General features: G+C 40.6%; 1 protein-coding gene across 1 annotated transcript in view; it reads left to right on the top strand.

Moving 5' to 3' along the window:
- The window catches only part of FSHR (follicle stimulating hormone receptor), a 33,862-nt gene extending 32,127 nt beyond the window's left edge, over nucleotides 1-1,735 (top strand). Inside the window, 2 exon segments of the mRNA XM_053589331.1 lie at nucleotides 501-1,713; nucleotides 1,715-1,735. Coding sequence (XP_053445306.1) covers nucleotides 501-1,713; nucleotides 1,715-1,735 — 1,234 coding nt within the window.
- Nucleotides 1,736-26,431: the final 24,696 nt, after the last annotated feature.

Below are 26,431 nucleotides of genomic sequence, written 5' to 3'. Positions count from 1 at the left end.
TTGATGTAGATAGAAGCAGCAAATGAGTTTTCAGTTGAGGCAGAGAACAGTCCAAATCTCCCAGTGACTGGAGTATAGAGCACAGAAATAGGGTCCTGTCCTACTTGGGCATATTGAGAGAGAGCTGAATGGAGATAGGGGAAGGAAAAGCATAGAGTTGATAGTGCAACTATCAAAATATTTACAGGTCTGTAAATTATTTGCACTTAACAGCAAAGCTTAGCTTGTGTCAGGCGCCTTCCTCCCCACATTCAGGTTGTGGCCAGATGGTTTCCCCAGTGGGCCATCCAACTCTAGGAATATACGCACAAGTTGTTATGCTCATTTACAGTAAGCAGCATTAACCCTTGAGCTTAGTCACAAAGGCAGACAAAATGTTAGAAGAAAAATAATCTCAGAAAGAAATCCCATCATTCCTTCCATCACAAAGAGTGATGTATTTGCCATTCTGGATCCAGGATGTTGATTCTCTTCCTTTTTGTTTGTTTGTTTGTTTCTAGCTCTGAGCTTCATCCAATTTGCAACAAGTCTATTTTAAGGCAAGAATTTGATGATATGACTCAGGCTAGGGGTCAGAGAGTCTCTCTAGCAGAAGACCATGAGTCCAGTTATGGCAAAGGATTTGACATGCTGTACAATGAATTTGACTATGACTTATGCAATGAAGCGGTTGGTGTGACCTGCTCCCCTAAGCCAGATGCATTCAACCCATGCGAAGATATTATGGGGTACAACATCCTCAGAGTCTTGATATGGTTTATCAGCATCCTAGCCATCACTGGGAACATCATAGTGCTGGTGATCCTGATTACCAGCCAATACAAACTCACAGTTCCCCGGTTCCTTATGTGCAACCTGGCCTTTGCTGATCTCTGCATTGGAATCTACCTGCTGCTCATAGCATCAGTTGATATCCACACCAAGAGCCAATACCACAACTATGCCATTGACTGGCAAACTGGAGCAGGCTGTGATGCTGCTGGCTTTTTCACTGTCTTTGCCAGTGAGCTTTCAGTCTACACATTGACAGCCATCACCCTGGAAAGATGGCACACCATCACCCATGCCATGCAGCTGGACTGCAAGGTACAGCTCCGTCATGCTGCCAGTGTCATGGTGATGGGCTGGGTCTTTGCTTTTGCAGCTGCCCTCTTGCCCATCTTTGGCATCAGCAGCTACATGAAAGTGAGCATCTGCCTGCCCATGGATATTGACAGCTCTTTGTCACAGCTATACGTCATGTCCCTCCTTGTGCTCAACGTCCTGGCCTTTGTGGTCATCTGTGGCTGCTATTCCCACATCTACCTCACAGTGAGGAATCCCAACATCGTATCCTCCTCTAGTGACACCAAGATTGCCAAGCGCATGGCCATGCTCATCTTTACTGACTTCCTCTGCATGGCACCCATTTCTTTCTTTGCCATTTCTGCCTCCCTCAAGGTGCCCCTGATCACTGTGTCCAAGGCAAAGATTCTCCTGGTCCTATTCTACCCCATCAACTCCTGTGCCAACCCCTTTCTCTATGCCATCTTTACCAAAAACTTTCGCAGGGATTTCTTCATTCTGCTGAGCAAATTTGGTTGCTATGAAATGCAAGCCCAAATCTATAAGACAGAAACCTCATCTGCTGCCCACAGTTCCCATCCAAGGAATGGCCACTGTGCTTCAAGTCCTAGAATTACCAGTGGCTCCAGATACATACTCATTCCTCTAAAGGCATTTAGCCCAGAACTAAAACACATGTGAAAATGTGCCCATGTGCTGAATGAGAATTAAGTCTTGCCTTTGAAGAGTATACCATTGCAGAGCTGACAGTGCTTCTACATATTTTATCTAATTTAATCTTCCTGTCATACCTAGAAGGTAAATTGGTCTGGAACTATTAATATCAATTCCATGTGATACATTAGGAAGCTGAATTATTAATAACAATACTTAATACAATACTATATCACATTTTATGCTTTTGCATGTTGTTTTTGAACATTTATGTTTAAAGTGCTTTTATTCAGATAATCTAAACTGATCCCAATAAAAATCTATCAAAGTGACAAACTCATCAGGGCAGGAGGGAGGTTGTTAGGGACATACAAAATCAAACTGACCCTGACTTCCCCCACACATTGGCATGCAACTGTTTCTTTTTTGTTGTTGTTTTTTGTTTTTTTGTAGAGACAGTCTCACTGTACCACCCTCGGGTAGAGTGCCGTGGCGTCACACGGCTCACAGCAACCTCTAACTCTTGGGCTTACGCGATTCTCTTGCCTCAGCCTCCCGAGCAGCTGGGACTACAGGCGCCCGCCACAACGCCCGACTATTTTTTGGTTGCAGTTTGGCCGGAGCTGGGTTTGAACCCGCCACCCTCGGCATATGGGGCTGGCGCCCTACTCACTGAGCCACAAGCACCACCCAGTATGCAACTGTTTTAAATAGGCCAACAAGGATATTCTTGGAGTTTTGCAAATTAAGAAACCAAAACTCTAAGATTAAATGACTTGCTCAAAATTGTTTGATTTGTAAGAGGCAGAGCCAGAATTAGGTGTTCTGACTTCCACAGAATATCCAAGAGAAGCACCAACAGTATTCTTTCATTTAACAAATGTTTTTTAAGTACCAAAGTAATGGCTTTATAATGTGTCAACTTGGATGTGCTCAACTGTGTTTCCCAGAATTCCTTTCTCCTGTTTCCAGTCAGGGTTGGCCACAGGGAAGATTCTCTGAGGGCAAAGGGAACAGCAGCCATTTTGTAGTTCAACACACTTTACTGTTGCTGCTGACTCAGCTCAGTGCTGTGAAGCAGCAGCTGGGGCTGGGTCTGCAATTGCTCCACTTTCTGGATCCTTCTCCAGGTTCTTTGACTCCTAAGGCAGATGTATGTGTTTAGCTCCAGACAAAGGGCTCAGCATCTACAGGATACTTTCATCACCAAGGTCAGAGGCATATGCATGGGGCTTAGTTTGTCCTCATGGAATTTTACCACCTTCTGCTGTTGTTTCCAGCATGTTCATGGTATTGCCATCACAAACGCCTGTTCTGAGGACATGAAGCTCCAGCATCAGATGTGAAAACATCCTTACAAAGACTGCTTAACCAGCCCTCCAATTGTGTAAACCAATTCCCTGTAACAAATACTTACCAGAAATACTTACCAGCTATGCATGTTTTACATATGTATATGTGACCGGTTCTGGTTCTCTGGTTGAACCCTAACTAACAGAACAGATACCTAAAAGGTGACATGCATATGGGTTATAATTTTAAGAATGCAGCCACTTTGGAATCAGAAAGTTCTTATTTTATTTTTTAAGAAACAAGGTCCTACTTTGTCACTCAGGCTAAAGTGAAGTGGCAGATATAACCCTGAACTCCTAGACTCAAGTGATCCTCCTGCTTCAGCCTCCTGAGCAGCTAGAACTACAGGTACGTGGCACCAGGCCAAGTTCTGAAAACTTTAGTAGAGGCAGAGTCTCCACCATGTTGCCCAGACTCAGTTGCCTGGCCAAGCAATGCTTCCTCCTCAGCCTCCCAGAGTTCTAGGATTATAGGCCTTGGCCACCATTCCTGGCCAGTACTGAGGTTTAATTTGAACTCCATGATAAACCAGGACTCAACCTCTCTAGGTTCAACTTCTTCTGTAAACTAGAGTAGGTTACATACATACCTAACTTTTTGACTTATTGTAAAAAATAGGTAAGAATATGGTTGTACAGTGGCTAGTGTTGTAATCAGCTTGGTAAATGTTTAGTTTACTTTTCTCCTCCCAGGCCAGTGCGTGGACTAGTGCCTTCCCCTGACTCTCAGTCTAGAACTCATTCCATTACACTATCCTGCTCTTGATAAATAATCATACTACACACATCTATTTTCCATAAATGGCTCCATCTGGATAATCTGGGTCTTAAGTTTCAATCATGAATTCCACCAGGCTCTGTGCCTTGGCTAGCCCAAAAGACTGAGTCTCCTCTCAGAGTCTCAGTGCTAAAACCAATCTTTTCTCCTCTTGCCTTTGGCAAACATTTCAAAAGTTGATCCCAAAATGCATTAGTGAGGAAGTTCTTATAGAGCCAGAAGAAAAGGGAATCATTTCTTCTCATCTGAACTGGTACCATCTTGATATATTATAAGCATCAAATGAAAAATAATTATCCTTATAGTTTAGAGCTTCACTGTTTAGCTTAGTAACCAATAGCCACATATGCCTACTGAGTGCTCAAAATGTAACTGCCTGAATTGAGATGTGCTATCTATAAAATACATACTAGATTTCAAATACTTAGCTCAATAATTTTTTTTACTGATTATGTATTCAGAGCAATACTATTTTGAACGTACAGGACAAATACACATTTACAAATTAGTTTCACCTATTCTTCTATATTTTTTAACATGGCTGCTAGGAAAATTTAAAATTACATATGTGGCATGTATGTGTATTTGTAATTTGCATTATATTTCTTTTGGAGGGTACTGATCTACAACTGTATGAAAATAAAGTGTTTTCATGTAGCATTTTCCTTACCAATCCCTCATGCACCTACTTCCTCACTACTGGGCTGCCCAGCTCCATCTGTAATCATTTGTCTTTCTTGTTTGTGGCCAGAGGCAGTGTATCTCTGAATTTGAACTCAAAGGCAAGTAGAAGTTAAATTAAAAATTTGATAGATGATTAGTTATTTTACTACATAGCTTCTGATGACCCATTCATTGCTTTAAGAAATTGTGACTCTGACAGGCAAGAATATGTTCAGAGACAAATACAGACTTCCGGATCCTCAGAAGACATTCCTTCCATCACTGTATCATTACTTCCTGGTAAGAGATAAGACTTTTCTCAAGTAAATAAACATTGATGAGTAGTTAAATTCAGTGCTTCTAAACCCTTTCCACAAATCTCAAGGAAAAAAAAAATAAACATTTTCTATACTTTCTGTACTGGAACAAAAACAATTGAAATCTAGTATATCAACAACTCTTCCCCCAAAGAGTGATTTTACAGGCAACACATCTAAAGCTGGGTCTCCCACAGTGGAGGATCAGTCCGAATGGTGACCCAGATGGAAAACAAATACACATAGACACACTCTCAAAAGAGGTTTCAAAATAATATATTTGTTTGCTTCTGGGTTTTTTTTTAAAGCTTTTATTTCAAATCTCAAAAACCATAAAGAGGACTAATAGCTCCCAGAGATTTCTTACAATGCCCATATCTCCAGTTCAATTAATATTCAAATAATATTCAAAATATTAACAACTGGTACAGCTCAAGTACTGATGTCTCAGAATGGATACTGGCTGTGAACATTTCATTTGGCCATCCTGGGTGAATGCCAGCCTGTATGATTCCTCCTGACCCTGACCTTACCCTAGAACGGCTCTCATGTCTTTTTCCTCAAATGTTCACCTACCATAAACTCCTTCAGCCCCATCCCAGCTGGCCTCATATTGTCTTCCTCCCTCCTTCCTTTCCTTCAAAGAAACAGTCTGGGGCGGCGCCTGTGGCTTAAGGAGTAGGGCGCTGGACCCATATAGCAGAGATGACAGGTTCAAACCCAGCCCTGGCCAAAAACGGAAAAAAAAAAAAAAAAAAAAGAAAGAAAGAAAGAAAGGTCTGATAAGGCAGGATCCTCTCTGAAGGTTTCAGAGCAAAGAGACTGAATGGGTAAATCCAGAAGCTTTAAAAAGGTAGAATGGAGAGATGAACTGGGTAAACACATTGATAAACAATTTTTGTCTTGCCATATATAGAAGCAGTAATTTTTAGTGAAAGGGATTTGGTGTGGGAGGCACAGGAAAGTATAGTTTCACTACACGGCTCCGTGTACTACTAAACATGAGAACCCTTCAGACCTTGTTTCTAAGAGCGATAAATGGAGCCAGGGAGAGATTAGGAGGAAGGCCCCTCTTCACGTGCATCATCAAGATCCTGCAACTCTCCCCACAGTGGCACTCTGCTTTACTTAGGCCAGCATCACATGACATTAATTAGGAAATTGGAGAAAGATCACTGAATCTGATAGACACAAGCTTTGTGTTCATAAAGTGTTTTATTTGGGGAAAGGTATAAGCAAGGAAGAAATCTTTCAGCTACTGCATAGTATGGGACACTGGAGAAAGGAGATATGTATGTGTGTGTGTGTGTGTGTGTGTGTGTGTGTGTGTGTGTGTGTGTAGGATGCTTTGTTTATTTGTTTAAAATATAATTGAGTCCATTATAGGAACTAAATAAAAGCACAAAAATTAAGCTCAACCATAAGGTTGTGCTTGCTGATTCTCATCAAAATGTTTTTAGCTGCGAGAAGCAGAAACTCTAAAAATGCCTTAAACAATAAAGCCAGTTATATAAGATGATCCAGGCTTAGATTGGCAGCCCGATGATGTCAAGGACCCAGGACCTTTCCATTTTTGTGCTCTGCTCTTTGGAGCATTCAGCCATGGCTTCCTTCATTGTAGCAAGGTTGCTACACAGATGCCACATGCAGGCATGACCAAATCCAGGAACAAAGAAGAGAGATCTCTCCTTCCATGTGTCTCTCCTTTCAAAAGGAAGAAAATTTCTCCCCAAAGACCCTAAGAAAGCATTCCTTCCTACTCATTATTAAAGACTGATGTCCAGGCTATAAAAGTAGCAACAAAATGAGCCTTTACTATATTCAACCTCTACAGTGGAAGACAGCCTCTGCCAACAAGGAAGGTAGAAAAAGTTGCTAGACTGGGGGGAATGATTGGGTAGGCAACCTTGTCCTACAACCTAAGTCACCCAAATCCTCTTTCATGGGATGAGATCAGTGGGTCTCAAGGTCAGTTTACACGTGGCACCCTCTCACCTCACATTCATGTCCTTGTCCCTCTTACCCCTCCCTCCATCTATACCCTGCAGTTAAGCCTCACTCCCAGGATTAGTCTGTTCCATTCCTCCCTAAAGCAAACTTCAGAAGCCACTTAGATCTGAAGGCCACCACTAGAGTCAGACATTGCCCAAGAAATTCCCTGTTTGAAAAGGTGTGGAAAAGGGAAAGAAGAGAGAAGAAAAAGTAGTAATGAATTAAAAGTGGACTGGGATAGGAAGGAGGAGACATGAGGGAGAAAGAAAGAAGGATAAGGGCCGTGCCTGTGGCTCAAAGGAGTAGGGCGCCGCCATCCCCATATGCCGGAGGTGGCGGGTTCAAACCCGGGCTGGCCAAAAACTGCAAAAAAAAAAGAGAGAGAGAGAGAGAAGGATAAGACAGGTCAAAGAAAGCAGCAATGTGGAAGAAAGCCCGGCCATGGCTGGGTCCCTCCAGGCTTCTGTTTGCCCATCTATGTGTTAAGAAAACCTTAACTTGTAAAGAGTTTGACTCAAAATACTGAATTAGCTCAGTCTTAGATTCTAGGCGGAAGTCTTACATCCTAATCATGCCATGATTAAATTTCCCAGGGCTCCCTATACCACGATCTGGGGGCCCCAATTGTAGTTCAAAGGATGAGTAATGGAAAAGTGTCTCTGAAGATCTCAAAGCCTCCTCACCTCAGACGTCAGACATTGCAAAGACAGCTGGGTCCTATCCACAGCCCAAGGTCTTTGTCACGTTCTCTCCAACAACATCAGACACAGCTCCTGAGCTTTCTGTTCTAGGATAGATGGGCTTCAGGAATGCACTAAATCCCAAAATTCGTCAGGGCAATCTATTCCTGTACTCTTGCTCCCTTTTCTTCTACTTATAAACACAGGGTTCCATGAATCCTGAGATAGTCTTTCTAAACACACAGGAAAAAGAGAATATAAAAAAAATCTTATTTTTAGTGATATGCTTCACATGATAAAATGCAAAGAATACTTTTGGCTCTGCATTTAGAGAACTTTCAGGTGGTTTTTTTCCCCCATGTTTCATTAGCTGGGGTCACTTATGTTGCCAATTATTAATGAGTTGCATAAAGACATAGTTTGGTGAGGGAAGGTTTTAAGTTTTTGTTTGCAAAAGCAGCAAAAGCTATACCACAGGGTTCCTATCTCTAAAGTACAAATCTAGCTGACAGTTTTGTTTTCTTATTATAGAAACCAGGCAGCCAGTGCAGGATGAAAGTGAAGGATACCCAGGACACCTGGTGAAATTTGGTAACCCAAATAACTTCCTGCCTCCTGCAATTGACCAAGTTAGAAAGCATTGAGGCCCAGGAATTGAAAGAGTTACTCCCATCTGTTCTTGCAAATCAGGTTGGAGTATGAGCCTAGGAGGTACAGAAAGTGTGCCCAGCACATCCACCACCCAGGACAGTCTAGCTTAACTCTCCATTGCACAGAGTCAAAGAATTTCAAGACTGAAGGAAACCAGTGACTGATTTATCCAAGGCCTTCATTCAAAGATGAGAAAATGAGAGAAAAAAAAGAACTGACTTGCCCAATGTTATATGACAAAATAATGATCAAGCGAGGACTGGAATTCAGCTGTGCCTTGCAGCCAGGGCTCTTCCTTATAATTTCGTCCTTAAATCAAGGGCTTTGACAGCACACACACACCTACACACCACACTTAAACAGAGCCAGCCAGCCTGCCTGGATTGAGAAGTCAGCCTAAAAACCTACCTATCCTGGGTAACTAAATATCAAGGATTTTTTTAAAGACTTTAAAAGAATTGTGAAGATTCATATATTTGCCCTTCAGTTTGTATCAGTTTGTATTAATTTCTAATCTTTACTCTCAAAATGTTCCACAAGGAGAGAAAAGGTTGGGTGCACTGAATTCTGGTGACCACAAGAGGTACAGAACTCCTAGATGCTTCTCTAAATCTCTACCCTTGTATTCTTCTACCCTTGTATGCTTCTCTAAATCTCCTTGATGCAATTGCAAATGCTCCACCTCCAAAAGAGATTTAGGTCAACCCCTCTACACAGAAAGAAAAGAGAAGGGAAGAGAGAAGGAATGAGGTCGGGGGTGGGGAGGGAGAAAATATGAAAAATACCACAAAGAGCAGATTGCCTCTGCCTATAAAGTGATGGGCACCCTTCATAAATGACGTCTCCACAGAGACCCTGAACAACCCCCCACCCCTGTCCCCTACGCAGCATGAGCTTCCTCCAGCCTGCGCTCCCCATGCCACAAGCCAAGGCCATGCTTCTTTAGGAAATGGCCCCAAAAGACCTCCATCCACCTGGAGCACTGGCTGTGCATCAGTCAAGTGGATATGCCAAGGTAGACCTGCTTGCTAGGTAATCTGGGCTGCTTATGGAAGATTGGTTTTCTAGGTACTTCAGAAAACAGCTTTAGATCAAAATTCATGAAACTTATTTTTGAGAGAGAGTCTAATTAAAAGACATAAGAGTGAACATTTAGAACTGTGCAAATACTTGGTGTTGGGATAAATTATATCCACTGGTGGCCACCTAAAGAAATCAAAACTAACTCTGAACAAGCCTACACAGTTTTGTTTTCCATTCATTCATTCACTCATTCAACCAATATATATTGAATCCCTGCTTTCAATTAAGCAGGGGGAAGAGAGCTGTAAACAAATTTTAATGACATAAGCTAAGTAGGTGAAATGTGTTAATGCTAGACAGTGACAAGTGCTGACAACAAAAAAATAGATCAGGGAAGAGGGATATAATGTGAAAAGAGGATATGACACCAGGGGGAAATTAAAGGCCTCCCTGAGAAAGTGACTTTTGAATAGACTGGCAGGAAGTGGAAATTGAGACCTGAGGATATTAAGGAGGGGGGGTTCTAAGCAAAAGAATAGCAAGTGTCACAGCCCTCAGGGAGGAGTGAGCCTGGTATGTATGTTCCAGAAAAACGAGACTAGCGTGGCTGTAGCAGAGAAAAGGTAAGGGAGAGCAGAATGATATGAAGACAGAAAAGTACGGGAAGCCAGATCATTTCCATTTCCCTATTTTTAAAAAAGGTAAAAAGCAGTTTTAAAAAGGGAAAAGAAATGCCTGAAAGATTCTAGTAAGTATTAATTGAGCTGCATGTGTAGATTGCCTACCCTAGTATTTAGCGCTAGGAGGTCCTGAATTCCAGTCACTTTTCATTTCCTTTAACAGCTTGCTCCACCTCATCCTCCCCAGGCTCCATCTTCCTAGTTTCCCAGTCCCCACACTAATCCTCTCCCACTGTCTTCTCTGCACCCTCCCCACAGCAGAGCTGCTCTCCTGTGGGGCTGTCACTTTGGAAAGGATATGATAAATGGTTCATACTACCGTGATAATAATCTCTTACATTTCAATGAGCTTTATACATTCCAGAAGACTTTGACTTGCACTGGCTCATTAGATCCTCAAAACATCCCTGCGAGGTAGGAAGGAAGATAGGGTTCTCTTGTTATAGAAGAAATCACCATTCAGAGGTTAAGTGGCCTATCTAGGTCATGCAGCTAACTAATGGTAGAATAAAAGGATTCAAATCCCTTTAATAACCGTCACAACTAAATGTGTCCACTTCCTAAGTTACATAAAAGTAAAGCTATTGGAAACACTAGTCTCAGCATGAATAAAGGGCAGTGACCTAGATCAAACACCTCTGGTAGCAAGATGAGGTCAGCAGCTGACCAGGTACCACTGGTCACCCTGAAACCTTGATGGTAAGAATTTAGCTAGATGAACAAGGACAATGGAGTTACAAAGCAAAGCCCAGTGCTCCAGTGAGCAGAATTTTTCCTAATTCCCTTAATGTCAATTTTTCCTCCTGAACCTAAGCAAAGGCTGCCCTCCCACCCACCACCAACTGGCATCCAGCTGAGCTCAGCAAAGCCAGAGAGAGAGAGAGAAATAAGCTCATGAAATGTACTCTGGCCCAGGAGAACCTTAACTCATGCGCCAACCTTGGCTGTGGGTTGATGTGGTTGAGGAAGAGTTTGAAAACCCTCAGGTGTTTCCTCAAGAGGAGAATAACCTTTAAGTATATTTTTGTTCATCTTTAAAAGATCCCATTTGTTAGAAGAAGATAAGACTGTTGTATGGTCTTGGCTATCTTCTCTGCTGTAATCAGTCATTTCACAATCGGGGGCTGGTTTATAATGAAGCAAAATAAAGGCAGAATTGTAGCCCCTGTCCTGGACCAGGCTTTAGAGGACCCCATTCTGGCCTTCTTCTGGCCATATTCTACCCACAGGAATAAAATCTGGATGCTCATGAGGCCAAGGGAACATGATCACCCAAGCTACAGTGAACATACACTTTGGACACCAAAATCTCCCACTTAAACATACTCAGAGTCTGCCTTGTCCTCCCCAGGGTGGATCGAACTCCCTGTGTGAATACCACAGGCCTGAAGGTGGCTGTCTACAGGATCCTGATGGAGCTCAGAGGGCAGACTGAGGTGGGCCAATACATGCTGGATGGAATCGGAACACAGAGAAAAAGGGGGCTCTGTAGGCCAGGACTTCGGTTTGCACCCTTGCCTGAGTCCTGCCGATGCCAGTTTGGTCTTCAGGCAGAGATCAATCGATGCACTGCCATCCTCGCTGCTGAGAAAAATCACGCAAGGCACAGCTGGCAGGCCAGTGTAGTCAACTTCACTTGGAAGACATGCATGTTGATTCTGCTCTGCCAATCAGATGATTCCAGCATATGTGTCAGAACCCTGGCCCTGACCTCAGTCTCCATCTCCTTTCTCCTACACCTTCCTGAAGACTTCAGCATCTTTATGAATCACCAGCCTGGACCTAGGCCTCACAATGATTGGGCTTACCCAGTCCCAGTGCCTTCCACTTTCATGGAGTTTACCAATTTGTAGCCACAATCCTGATCTGGAACTTTCCAGAAATATTCCCTGCCCCTCCCCACCAAACCCATTCCTTGATTCCCTCAACTATTCTATCAACTTTCTCAAGCTTTGCCTCCTGTAGCATCCCTTGTCTCTCAGGCTGCCGTGCCTTTGCGCATGCTGTGCCTCCTATCTAGAAGACTCTCCCTGCATTTGTCTGCTGAAAATGCCTCCTCATCCATAAAACCTCAGCTCAAACATCAATTTTAATTCAATGTACATTGATTAAGCAGCTAATACTAGGAAGCAGGCACTGTGCTAGGCAGCAGGATTATAAAAATTAGTAGAATGTCTTCCTTACCCCACAGAGGCTCGCTCGGGAAACAGACAAGTAATTCCACCTGTGGTCTGTGGTCATGCACACAAGTAACTGCAAGAACACTGAGGAATTTTACAAGATTCAATTTTACCAGGCAGGGTGCTGTGCCCAGTGAGAGAGGAGGATACCTGCGTGAAGTTCTACATATTCATTTATCTTCCTCAAAAAAATATAGACATTGTAGGCAAAATGGAAACATCCCATCTGATTCCTTAAACTGAACTGTCATCCACTCAAACCGAGGTCCATCTTAGGAAATAAAGGAGCTAAAATTAGTTCAGCTCTTACTATATGCCTGCAGAGGAGAAAGTTTCCTTGACCCTCTTAGGCTTCTTCCTGGCTAGGCCTGAAATAAAACTGACAGATTAACAGAAGAAAACATACAAATGTATTTAATCAAAAAGTTGTACATGACAAAAGAGCTGTCAGAAATGACGACCCAAAGTCCCAGGAAGAACTGTTTATTTGTTGCCTGGATTTGATGAACAGACAGCTCTGTAGAAAAAGGGCCTGGGCTAATGGAAATAGATTTGGGAGGAAACCCAGCCTGTCTTCCAGAGCCTTCTTGGCCTCTCTATGTGGCATTTCTTCTTACTGGGTATTAGTCAGGACTCTTTCTGGAATGATGGTCTTATCTTGCATATCAAAGAATACTATATATGGCCAGCTTCTTCACAGAAAGGAGGGGGAATTGCTTTAAGGAAGGGGAGTTCTAGTTCCTATGACTCACTTTGGGGAAGAGCGTTTGAGCTTTCTGGCCTATCTTAAGAGAGAAAGGAGAGAAAGAGAAAGGAGGGTGGAAGAAGGTCAAAAAGACCTTGCTTCTTTTGGTTTCCTCAGTTCAAAGCATGTCAAGGCATAATAGTGTGGGGTGTGGTGTTCTACATTCCAGCATGATCAATATCATGCTGTGACTTTACACCATGGTTCCAAGTACTTATTCCAACAATGCTGCCAGGTATTTTACATGTTATACAATTTTAAAAACACAAAAACTGAAGTGAAATTATCCCGCATTACATGGCTGATAAGTGGTCAAACAAGATGCTCTCCATCACTCACTCAGGGGTTATTAAGTTCTTATCATATGTGGGTATTATGTCTGACCTCGTGCATATAGACATGTATGCAACAGACAAGGTGCCACCACCCAGATGGAGCTTGCATTTTGTTGGGGAAGACAGATAATAAACAACTAAGTCAAGAAACAAGCAATAAAACAGATTGGGACAATGCTATAAATAAATAGAGGGATATAATGAGGAGGATCTAGGCCGCGGTAGATGGTTTCTGAGACAGGATGGTCAAGGATCCAGTTGCAAACCACAGTTCTATTCAAATCCCTTCTTTCCCTCCCATGTGCCTCAGCAGTAGATATGACAATCAGTTCCGGTTTCATACGTTCTACCACTTACTCCAAGTCTAGCAAACATCTGCAAAGCTTGCCATTGCCTAATTCTCCCCAGTACTTTCCCTAAGATGCTACAGAATTCAAATAATGTTTCTCACTTTCAGCAGAATAAAAAGGAGATCTGTGCTTGTGTCAACGCACGGCCAAAGAGGAAGGATCATAAGGAAATTCACGATAACATGCACTCTGCTGGCTATGGATGAATTAGTTATGTCAGTGTGACCTGAATGTCTGTTGGGGAGCATTCCCCACTTGATGTGATTTTGAAGGAGGCTGAAGCTCATTACCGTCCCAGTCACCACCTGCCTCTTTCCCTCACCTTTTTAGCATACCAAATTCAGAATATCCTCCCTAACCAGTGTCCTATAATATCTGAAATTACAGGTATTTGATATTGATGGGGATCCTATCAACCATCTGTTTTGTGGTGAAAGGAGTATGAAATAACATGTCCAAACACCTAATTTGAAGTTGGAACTTCATTCTTTGCTGGTCTTGTGACCTTGACGAAATCACAATTATGTAGAATTCTCAATTCTTACAACTGTAAATTGAAGAGAAGCACCCTGTTTTGGAAAGGATATGTGATTTAGAATGTATGAAAGAATGTCAAAAACTACCCTAAAAATAGAAGCTTGAACTGCAATATATTTGTATTTTAGAACTAAATTTTTCGTATAGTATAGAAAATCAAAGTTTTTTTAAATAAACTAAACTATGATTCCAAAAAAAAAGTCAAAAACTGACTCAATATCATGAATTTTGGTCTGCTTTGGAAAAGTGCTCAACTAATGCTATCAAGTCAGTTGAACTCCCCTCCTCCTCCATCATTTTACCCTTAGGGCTTGGGGTGCACAGGGCTTCCGTGATGGAGGAAGGGAAGTCATGGAGGACCATGTGGCAGTACAGCTTCCTGGGCAGCTAGATGAGCAGTGTTAGAGCTCTGGCGACTGAGGTGTGTGAGAATAAACAGCCAGAAGGAAATGAAAGAGCACTGAAGAGAGCCCAGCCATGTCACAGGACTTGACTCCTCTAGAGTCAGAGCCAGCTGGGGGCTCCTGACCAACGGTCAGTCCCAGGGGATCCAGCAGCAAGGCATGATTGTCGACAGAAATTGACTCGGCAAGACTTGGCTGTAACAGAATGCACAACTGTGGACCTTTTCTGCCAACACGGTGCGTGGACAGAGTGGACTTTCTAGAATACAATGCCTATGAAGGCTGCCACCCCTGACCTGTGGAGAGAGGTAGATCCACAGAGAAACAGGTGTGTAACAAAGAATGGTGAGCACATAAGTGACAGTGTAGGTGAGTAAATGTAATCAGAGATAAACTCCTTTGGAAATAACGATCTGTAATTGTTTAAAGAACAATACTAAGATGGTCAAACTACATAGAGTATTGTAAGTCCCTATAATGTTTTAGAAAAGGAAAGAGAGATAAAATAACTTTAGATATAGAAAAATATTTTTAGTTAAGATTATATGCTAGAAATTAAAGGGCAATCAACTGAATAGAAACAACAAAATAAAGATCGAAGCACAACTTTTACTTCTAAAAGCTAAAACTATAGAACTTTTAGGTAAAGCCTAACAGAAAATTATCTTTTCGGTAGGTCAAGATTTCCTAGTCAGGATCCCAAAATCCCAATCATAAAAAAATTCATAAATTGGACTTGATCAAAATTCAACATTTCTGCTCAAAAGACACATTGAGAAAAATCAAAAATCAAAGCCTGGGCGGCGCCTGTGGCTCAGTGAGCAGGGCGCCGGCCCCATATACCGAGGGTGGCGGGTTCAAACCCAGCCCCGGCCAAACTGCAACAAAAAAATAGCCGGGCGTTGTGGCGGGCGCCTGTAGTCCCAGCTACTCGGGAGGCTGAGGCAGGAGAATGGCCTAGGCCCAGGAGTTGGAGGTTGCTGTGAGCTGTGTGACACCACAGCACTCTACCAAGGGCAATAAAGTGAAACTCTGTCTCTACAAAAAAAATAAATAAATAACCGATTGGCTTTAAAAAAAAAAAAATCAAAGCTTATGAAAACATATTCTCAATACATAGCGCTAACAAAGGACTCATATCCAGAATAAAGACCTCTTGAAAATGAAGAATAAAAAGATAAATAATCCAACAAATGAAAAAGGGGAAGGCAAACACATCTACCATATGATCCACCAAGTCCACTTCTAGTTACTTGTAAGAGAGAAATTTTTTAAATACATCACAAAAAGATAGCCTTATTTCTAATCCCAAATTAGAAACCACACAAATGTCCATCAAAGGGTGAATAGGTAAATGAACTGTGATGTATTTATACCCTGGTACACTACTCAGCCATACAAATGAATAAATAACTGATATACACCACAATAATGATGAATGAGTCTCATATACATTACATTAAATGAATGAAGCCAGATGCAAAGAATACATACTGTATGGTTCCATTTAAATCAGTGGTTCTCAACCTTCATAATGCCACAATGTATTTTCATTGTTAAAAAGGGGTCACAATCCACAGGTTGAGAACTGCTGATTCAAATAAATTCCAGAACTGGAAAAACTAATGTATAGTGATATAAATCTGAAAGAAGTTGTTCCCTGGATAGAGCATTGACTGAAAGGGAAACTTTCTTCAGTAATTGAAATAGTCTGTGTCTGTGAAGCCGTCACATAGACGTGAACACTGTCAAGTCTATCAAACACTGAAGATCTATGCATTTTTTGTATGTAAATTATACGTCAATGGTTTTTTAATTCACAGAAGAAGTCGATAGTGTTCTTGCAGTAACCATTAGAAAATATAATAGAGAAGGCTAAAAAATCCCTCACGATAGTAAAGAAAACTATATGGTACACAGGAGTAAATGTAACAAAAGAAGTACAAGACTTTCATTTAAAAAGAATAAAACTTATTAAAAGAAGAAAAGCATATATGAAGAAAAATTATGTTAATCAATGTGAATTTTCAATACTATGAGGATATCCGTTCACTCCCTAAATCAATATGTAAATTCAATGCAATACCAATGAAATTCCCAACTTTAGTCCATGGGCAGGGATTTATGGAATTTAAAAGATTAATTTGGGTATAGCAAATAAAAATGCGTTTTAACTTCTACGAACATGACCCTAGGAAATGTCTTATTTTTATGCAGAAGATGACACAAGAAAAGCCATTGCACCAATTCTTTAAGAAATACCAATAAATGCACGTGGTACTTTAAATTATTTCTAATTGCTGAAGTATTTCTTTGTAGTTGGACTAGTCGTATAAAGCTGATGCTTTAGAATTTAATGATAAATCCTTTGTGAGGGGCTAATTTCATAGTCAAATTCCTAAAAGTACTTTTGTGTACTCATAATACTTATTCTATTTTCATTGTTTATTAAACTTTCCTCCCAGAGTCGACCCATCCCCTTGGATTTAATTCTTTTCTCCCAAATTGATTTTACTTTTGAATGGAATACATCCTCCAGGAGTTCTTTCCAAATGAATCCATGACAGTAATTACTTTGAGACATAGTATACCCAGAATTATCTGTATTTCTACCTAAAATTTATGCAATAATTTTTCCCATTATAAAATTCTACTAGTACTATCTTTTTTCCTTCTTCAGCACTTGGAGGATATTAATTTATTGATTTTCCATGTCTAGCATGGCTGCTGAAAAGTATTTTCTTGTTCCTTTTGGTTAGTGTTTTTTATCTTTGAAGGCTTTTAGGATTTTCTTTTTTTCCTTGACACCCTTTAATGTTACTAGAGAATGTCTGTGTGGGGCCATCGGTCCTGTTCAGCTCTCTCTGCGTCCTTTCAATTTGAAGTCTTTATTCTTCTTTCACGATCTTATAGCGATATTTACACTTCTACTTCAATCATCCATATCTGTTAATTTACATTCTTCATATCTCTTTAGCCTTTTCTAATGCCATCTGAGAAAGTTCCTTCTTTCAATAAATGAGTCTCACAACATGTTCTTTGGCTGTATTCATTCTGATATATGGCCCATCTATTGAGTTACTTTTTTCAGCAATACATTTAAAATGCTCAATACTCAATTAGTTCTTCATATTTGCTTCTCCCTGCTTTGTTTCAATATCCTCCTTTATTTAAGGATAATTACTATATTTAATTTATTGTTCATTCTGTTCCCTTTGTTTTAGCTTTTACGTTAAATTTCTTTCTTAGAATTTTGTTCCTCACATGTCTTATGCTTTTTTCTTATAAGCTCACTTTTCATTCCTATAGTTCTATCAACTACTTTTGTAAATAATGTCTCCTAGGGAGAGGGGTAAAAATGTAGGTCTTGCTTATTCTCCAGTTGACCTGAAGGAGGATAGTCTTCAAGGTAGAAAGACTCAAAGGTTGCAAACCCAAATCAACCATTTTTCTAACCCCCATCATCACCACCACCAAGCATCATGCTGGCCTCTCATCACCTCTTCCCCAGGCATGTTCTCACAAGAACAGAAAGCTTCTATTGTAATTCCCTAGCCCACTGGATGGAAGGAAAAGGCAGGCTGGGGGGATGCTCAGTGAACACTGAGGTGTTGTCACTACTGACCCCTCCCTTTAGCTTCAGAGGTGCCCTGACGCTACGCTGTCACTTCTGCCAGGTCTTGTTGCTTTGCTGCTTACAGATCACAGTCAATAGATCACCCAGAGTAATGTGGAGAAAAGAAAGACACACTAGAAAGCTCTCTGCTGAGCAATCTCTTGTATGTCCTGGCTTTCCACCTCTCCAAGCTGTCATTCACCCCAGTCTGCCAGTCAAGCACATTCATCTTCTAGGAGTTCTCACATTTTTATATTAATAAAAATTAGATTTCTCCCTCATTGTTCTCCATTGTTGGGGTCAGAGAAGAAAACCAACAACAGGCAAAGACTGAGCCATATGGGACTCTAGAAATACTAAGGCTACATAATAAAAACGTTGCTGGGAGAAACTGTTTAATAATAAGCTGTAACAGGGTGGTATTGATGACAAAGTGCAGAGCCAGATTACAGGCTAGCTGAACTCAGGCTACACAGGTTTCTGACCATCCTCAAACCAGAAAGAGAATTTTGGAATCAATGTAGTTTGATCAAAGTTCCCTGAGCGTAAAGAGAGAATGAGAATATTTGACTACTTTTAACAATGTCTCAAGGACAATAGTAGCTCCTAAGGGGTATGAACAGAAAATGCTAGAAGTATATCCTATACAGCACAGGCTTTCCCCCCACCTAATCTGTCTTTTCTCTTAGCATGTCTTTTTAAACTTCCATAGCTCCCTCCCTGTTCCTTTCCTTCCCAAAAATATTAAGTCTTCATCTGCTCTAATTTTATTTATTTTGCTCTAGTAAGAAAATATAGACAATGGTTAGAATAGTCTTTCATTGGTTTTCATATTATAAAGGTTACAATCTAATTCCTTCAGTAGATTCTGGGTAATCTCTAATTACTCTGAAATTGAGCAAGACATTCCTACAGTTCATTATGGAAATTCTAGATTACAGATGACAAAAATCAAAATCCCTTTCTCTGCCAAGAGTAATTCAACATTTGCATAGCTTGTGGTAGAAAACTCAGAAAAAGTCTTGACTTGAACCTTCTGGAAACTTACCTTACTAGAGACATTATTTTCTCCTAGTGAAGCACTATCAATTTATAAGTCAAACAATTTCTGTATATATGGCTAAATATCCTACAGACAAGGCTTTCTGATTAAGCATGAAAGAAAAACACTGCCATTAATAAATAGTATTGATTATGAGGTTGAAAATAAGGTCTCAACATTGAATAAAGATATATCTCAAAACCACTTTAATTCCTTCATCTGCAGACTTAGACCACAAGACTGTCATCAGGGGTTGTTATAAGGATTCAGTGACAACCAAGGGGGTCTTGACCAATCAGTATCAGTAACATAATTCCAATAATAATAATTATTCCAATAATATCATTCCTATTTCTCCACCTTTCTACAGTTCTAGTCTAAGTAGGTACACAAGTAGTCATATACATATTCCACAATACCTTCGTAGAATGTTTTCCCTCTCCCTCTCACCCCAGCCCCTTCTCCACTCTCAGTGTCTGTAGCAAGAACTCATACTCCTGGTTATCCCTATGAGAGAATTATCTTCTAAGACTCCACACACCTGAGCATGGAAGAGTCGAAATTAGAAAAATATAGACAATCACCAACCAGGATTCTTTAGTGTCTTCCCTCTTCTTCTTCTAAAGAAACACTAGCCCCTCAATTTTTCCTCCCTTCACTGATGGAACAGGTAAAGATCTGGAGGAAAAAATTTCCCGAGCCTCTGACAAGATAGGTATTATCATCTCCCATTTTACAAAATGAAGTAACTGAAGCCCTCACAAGTTAAACTTGGCAAATATACCACCGTCAAGTGGCAACAGGTAAACTAGATGTAGATTTTGCACTTCTTAAATCAGGATTCTCATTTCCCACCCGGTAGGTTTTTAACCACATGCTCAATTCATCATAGTCTGTGCAGAGTCAGACCGACACTAACATTCCTCAACTTTTGTCACTTCAAGTCTCATCAACCATTCTATTTTGCAGCATCAAAAAAGCTTCTCTATTTCACCACCATAGGTTCCAACCACCCACCCATAGTAGACTTTCAGCCACCTTTTGTTAGTGGGCAGCTCACCAGGCCAATACAAGCTCACCATCTAGTGGTGAATGTAGTAACTGCAGGCTACACAGCATATCTTGGATTCCTCTCAGCACCCACCCTGTTTTACCCCCAACCCCCCTACCTCCACCAAGTTATTTTAAGCATACTTCTAGAAATAATTTACAAAGAAAATCATTAGTTTCACATTATGTAAACCAGGGGTCCTCAAACTACGGCCCGCAGGCCACATGAGGCAGTGTTATTGTATTTGTTCCCGTTTTGTTTTTTTACTTCAAAATAAGATTATGTGCAATGTACGTAAGAATTTGTTCATAGTTTTTTTAAAAACTATAGTCCGACCCTCCAACTGTCTGAGGGACCGTGAACTGGCCCCCTGTTTAAAAAGTTTGAGGACCTTAAACCAAGTAATTTTATTTTGAGATTCTTAGAATCACATATACATAATATTCTACCTGCTAGCAGACGGCTCAGAGCAGCCTGGAGCTTGACAACAAACAGGCTCCAAGTGAATGCTAGATACAAACCACACTGCAGATAACTGTAGATAATCCCAACTCCAGGTAAGTGCTAGACTCTCATTAAAGTTGCTCTAGAGTTAATCTCAGCAACTTCCTGGGAATTTAGCAAAAACAGCTACTTCTAAGAAGAATGTGAATTCTGCCTCTACTTTAACATAACAAGCATTTATTGAAGACCTATAGCTTCTTGGTTGTAATGTCTACCCCTCTGAACCTTTCCACTCCATGCTCCAAAGATATGGATCCCCCAAAGATCTAGCTTGGGTCTCCTATTCTTTCTTTTTGGTTTATTTCAACTATCTATCACATTTGTGGTTTCAACTATGATAGCATACATGCGTTATATCTGCATCTCTGTCTGTAACTTCTAAGCTGTAGATTCACATTTTTAGTCACCTCCTGAGCTATGTCCCACTGGAACTTCAAAGTCCACATTCCTCAGTCAGAGACCAACAACTTCGCTCCCCACTCCACTCCTCTTTGTTCATCATTTCCATCAATCAGACTCCATATTTTGCTGCTACTTTAACTCCTTCCTTTCTCAGTGCCTCCCACCTAAATTAGCTCCAAGGGTATCAGCTCTACATCTGCTGTGATCTCTCATCATCCCAATTTCCACCTCTCTAGGGTCTTTACCCTGAGTCAGGTTCCCATTCTCATCTACGCTGACCATATCTTTCAGCAAATATTTGTTGTAAGTACATTTTTTTTTTTGAGAATTTGTCATGTACCAGGCACCAACTAGGCAGTAGGAATATATTAATAGCAGAGACCAAATAAGACAGCAGCCTTGCTCTCACAGGGCGTATGTGTTATTGTGGGGAAAGAAAAAAACAAACAAACGTCAGTGAAAAAGGCATATGGAACAGCTTCCCAGCACTCTCACTCCTGTAGCCTTTATTCAGCAGCACAAGATGCTCTATCACCTCACCTCTATCTCACACCTTATTCCAGGCTACCCATTAAGTGAACTGTAATGAAACCCAGAGGATTTGAGAAAAGTTTTACATAGTCGGTGGTAAAAAGAGGAAAGAAAATGCCTAAATTATATTTCTAGACCTCAACTCTTGCTTAACTTTATACAATCATTTTCATAAATGAAGAAACAATTTCTAAACTTTCAAGGGTAGATGAAGTTAATTAGGCGAAAAATTGTACATGTGCCTTGCCATAGCTAAAACTGTGAAACCACCAGCTTTCATTACTAGGAGGCAAATTAGAGTACGTGACTGTTTTGATCGTTTCATCGGAAACCTAAAAATCTAAATTATGCTTATTATACTTGGGAAGGTCAGATCAAACTGATGCTTATTGAAACTGAAAAGCAATCAATAAAACTTGTGTTTGTGCATAATCCCAATATTAATTACTGATTTTTAAGGACATATACCTGAATGATTGATTTATCCATTCTTTCATTCATTCACTGAATAAACATGTACAGAATGTCTACTATGTGCCAGGAATGGAGCTGATTTCTGGGGTAGAGAAATATGATGTTGTAATTATCCTTGAGAAATTTGCATTCTAGCATAACAAGAAATTATAAAACAGCAAGGGAGATAAGAGCTATAAAAACAAACTCAAACGAGGTTCCTTATGGGAGACTCTGAAAGAGGGGAGGTAGGAATCCAGCAAAACGTCACCAAAAAGACACTTAGGTTGGGTCTTAAAGGATGAATGTTTTGCAATTGAGATGAAGGATATTGCAGAGCATGACACAGCAGGATGTTATCTACTGAGGCAACTGAAATACATAAAATGATAAGAGCCCCTACTTCAGATAATAGAGGGAAAATGAACCAGTTATCAAATTTAAATGGAAATATCAATACCGTGTCATACTTGCACAAAATTTGTAAATATTGGCCAGTTTCTGATGTTAGTTTGTCTGACATGTACTCAAATGACCAATGACCACCCATATGGATAGACATATGCAGGCGGCAACTCCAAAAGCAGAACTCACGGGAAAACTTTTAGACTGACTCTGCTTTTAACTGTTGCACAATTCCTCCAAGACCTTAATTTAACATAGCCCAAATGTGCCCACTTTTTTTAAAGGCAGCCTTGAAGTTATCAAAAGAAATTTTTGTTCTGCCTGCCAGTTTGTGTTAACTAGTATTTGGCTGTTTGTGTTGTTACCACAGCAACATTTGGACAGATAAATTTGGCACAGAACATGTGGAACTGTTAAAATATTGCTTTGTGAAGTACTTTCTGGTACTATTTCCACCAGCACAGTTAAAGATACTATCTGTGCAGGAAGCAAGATGGAAGAAGGGGTAAAATAAAGGGCTGGGTTAGATAAGAGCTTCACAATGTCTTGTGGCGGGTAGGCAATAGCTCTTACTGAAAAAGTCTCTGAGTCAAACAGGGGGTTAAATAATGTTAATCTTATGGCCAATATGAACTCGACCCTCCCAATGGAGAGCAGGGTAGTCAGGTTTCCCAACCTAATTGACCATGGGTCACTTTTTCACCTAGAGGCACAGAGACCTTCCATTAAACTAACATTTACAAAATGCTGGATTAGATAACACTATTGATTTAAAAAAAACTATGCATTAACAGAAGAAACTTAAATGCATATTACTAGGTGAAAGAAGCTGATCTCAAAAGGCTTCATATTAGAAGATTCCAACTATATGACTTTCTGGAAAAGGCAGAACTATAGACAATAAAAAAAAAAAAAAAAGCAGTGGTTTCTAGGGCTGGGAGAGAGAGGGTGGGAAGAATAAACAGAGCACAGAGGATTTTTAGGGCAGGGAAACTATTCTATAGGAGAGTAAAATGGCAGATGCATGTCACTGTCCAAACCCACCAAATGTACAACACCAAGAAGGAGCCCTAATGTAAGCCGTGGACTTAGGGCGTTTGATAATGTGTCACTGTAGTCTCACCTATTACAACAAATCCACCTCCCTGGTGGGGGATGAGGCTCTGGTCATGTGGGGGCACAGGGTATATGGGAAAGCTCTGGTTCTTTCTGCTTAATTTTGCCATGAGCCTAAACTTCTCTAAAAATTAAACATATATATGTATTTTTTTTTAAACCATATTATATTTTACATAGGAAGACTACAAAATTAGAGGAACCTCTTCACACTGAGCTGGGATTCCCCGAAGTAGCTTCTCGGTACAGTGAAAATGGTACTCCAGGTGAACAATTACTGAATAAGCCCTATTCTATTACTAAGCCCTGTAATAGAAACATAAGAAGCAGAAATCCTGGTCCCAGCCAGGCACGGTGGCTCGCACCTGTAAGCCTAGTACTTTGGGAAACTGAGGCAGGAGGATCACTTGAGGTCATGAGTTCAAAATCAGCCTGAGCAAAAGCAAGACCCTGTCTCTACAAAAAAATAGAAAAATTAGCTGGACATGCTGGCCTAGTCTCAGCTACTTGGAAAGTTTGCTTGAGCCCAGGTGTTTGAGTTTGTAGTAAGCTCTGAGGACATCACTGCACTATAACTGGAGCAACAGAGCAAGACCCTATCTCAAAAAAAAAAAAAAAAAAAAAAAAAAAAAAAGGAGAGGGTGGAGGAGGGAGGCATGAGATAATTAGAAAAATATATTTAGCTATTTAGCTAATATTTGCTGGGTACTTCCATATACCAGGTATAATGGTAGGCTTAGGTACTTAATAATAAATTGTGGCCCTTCTCTTCAAGAAGCTAACAATCTAAGTGAGGAGAAAAATGTTAAATCAGCAAAACCAGAAACAAATGTAAGTGATAAGTGCCATAGAAGAGAACATGAGTTATGTTGCCTAAGGAAAGCAGTGTTATTTTCTGAGAAAGTGACATTAGTTCATTGAAAAGTCAGGGAACAGCATTCTAGGCAGCAGAACAGTATATATAAAACTTCTGAGGTAGAAACTGCTTTCTGTTCCTGCAGAGTTGCACTGCAAAGGGAACCATGTATGAGAGGAGACTGCAGAAGTGTGCAGGATCCAGCGTGCAGGACAGATGATGGAGTTTGCCTTTTATTCCATTGGAAATGGAAAGCCTTTGAAAGGTTTTAAGCCAAGAAGTATCATAATCCTATTCAATGTCTTGATAGTATGGGACAGTAGAAATCAATCATCAAATTTGCTGATTCAAATATCCATGCTCTGATAAAATGACAGTCCAAAGGAAGAGGACGCCCCTAGGGATGAAGTTTAGATGTGACATCGGCCATTTAAATCAGGCTTCGGCTACTGGGACTTGGGGTTGAACATTCATTAGGAAACTGAGCTTATCCTACGGTTACAGGAATACAAGATCTAACAATTAAGCTCACAAATTCATCCTAGAAAAAGGGTTTTGAAGGGTAGCATCGGTGCATAGCTAACCACAGGGAGTACTTCGAAGGTGACCATGGTAATATTCAGAAATGAGCTTGGTAGCTCTTTTTCTAGGATAAGCTTGTGAACTTAATAATCCAACTTTGTATCTGTGTTGAGAGAAAAGAGTGTAAATTTTCTATCCAAAGACTTTGGTTTGAGCCAGCAGGAGAAAAAGATATTGCAAAAAGAAAGGACAACATGCCTTGGTGTGTGTCACACTTTATGGGGGCAAGACATGATTGCAAGAGGGACTTTACCTAACAATTGCAATCAGTGTAACCTGGCTTATTGTACCCTCAATGAATCCCCAACAATAAAAAAAAAAAAAGAAAGGACAACATGAAAGGCCTCATTCATTCCTTAGCATCGGTGCATCATTGTATGCCAAGCCTCTGTTATTATAGCTCGTTTCCCTAGGAGATCCAATGCCTTCAGTTCTGTTTGAGTTGGTGGAGATTAGTTAGTTAACAGTCAATTGAAAGCAAGATAGGTCAGTAGGACCCAAGTGATAGAACCTAGGCAGGAAAGAAATAGCTGGTAATTTGGTACAGGACTCCCCTCTTCCTCATCTTTTTTCTTGCCAATGATGAGCTGGGCCTCAGGAGACTCAGTCCCAGACCCAGCTTTGTCACAATTTAACCATGTGGGCTTGAGTAAATCACTCACTTCTCTGAGCCCTTTTCTTTATCACCAGTAAACTGTGAACGTTGAACTTATATACTCTTGAAAATTCTTTTCCATTCTAACTTTGGTTCTGTGATTCAAGAAAGCCAGTTCTTGAGACCTCTTACAGCAACATTAGAAGGCAGGCTATGCAGAGGGAAGGAGAATGGGGGGTGGGAGGGTGTTACTGTGCATTTGAGCAGCCCCTGACTTCACAGCAGCCTTGTAATCTGCCTGAGTTACTCCCTGAGGACAAAGGCTGGGCTTATTAAAAAATAGCCCAGGGGTTGTGAGAAAACAAAGCAGCAGAAGCTTTGGGATGCAGGCTCCACACAGCCCAATACCTTCCTTAAAATGAAGCAAATCCATTATGTACAATTGTACTTCACATCACCCCAGGTGAGGATAGCCACCGGCCTTGGGAGACAGAGATGATTTTGGCATGTGAATTTGGAATGTCTGGTTCCCAGTAGTCACAGAAGATAATCAACTAGTTGAAGACAAAGTTTGCTTTTGAAAATATCCAGAGTTTGAGAACTGCTGAAACCAGGTGATAGACACATGTGGATTCACTATACTATTCTCTTTACTTTCTTATCTGTTTGAAATTTTGCATATTGAAACTTTAAGAATAGGACAAATTTGGTCACTCTAAAATGTACCCAAATTTAGATTTTCCAAACATATTTCTAAGTTTCAAAAACTTGATGGCTGCATGGGTCAGGGACCGGGAAATTGTCACGTATGGGGCAAATCTGGCCTATGACTTGTTTTGTCCAGAAAGTTTTATTAAAATGTAGATATGCTT

Source organism: Nycticebus coucang, chromosome 4 (genome assembly GCF_027406575.1).
Source record: "Nycticebus coucang isolate mNycCou1 chromosome 4, mNycCou1.pri, whole genome shotgun sequence".
Taxonomy (NCBI): Eukaryota; Metazoa; Chordata; class Mammalia; order Primates; family Lorisidae; genus Nycticebus; species Nycticebus coucang.
Note: the sequence above shows the minus strand (reverse complement) of the source record. Positions and strands in the feature narration are given on the sequence as shown.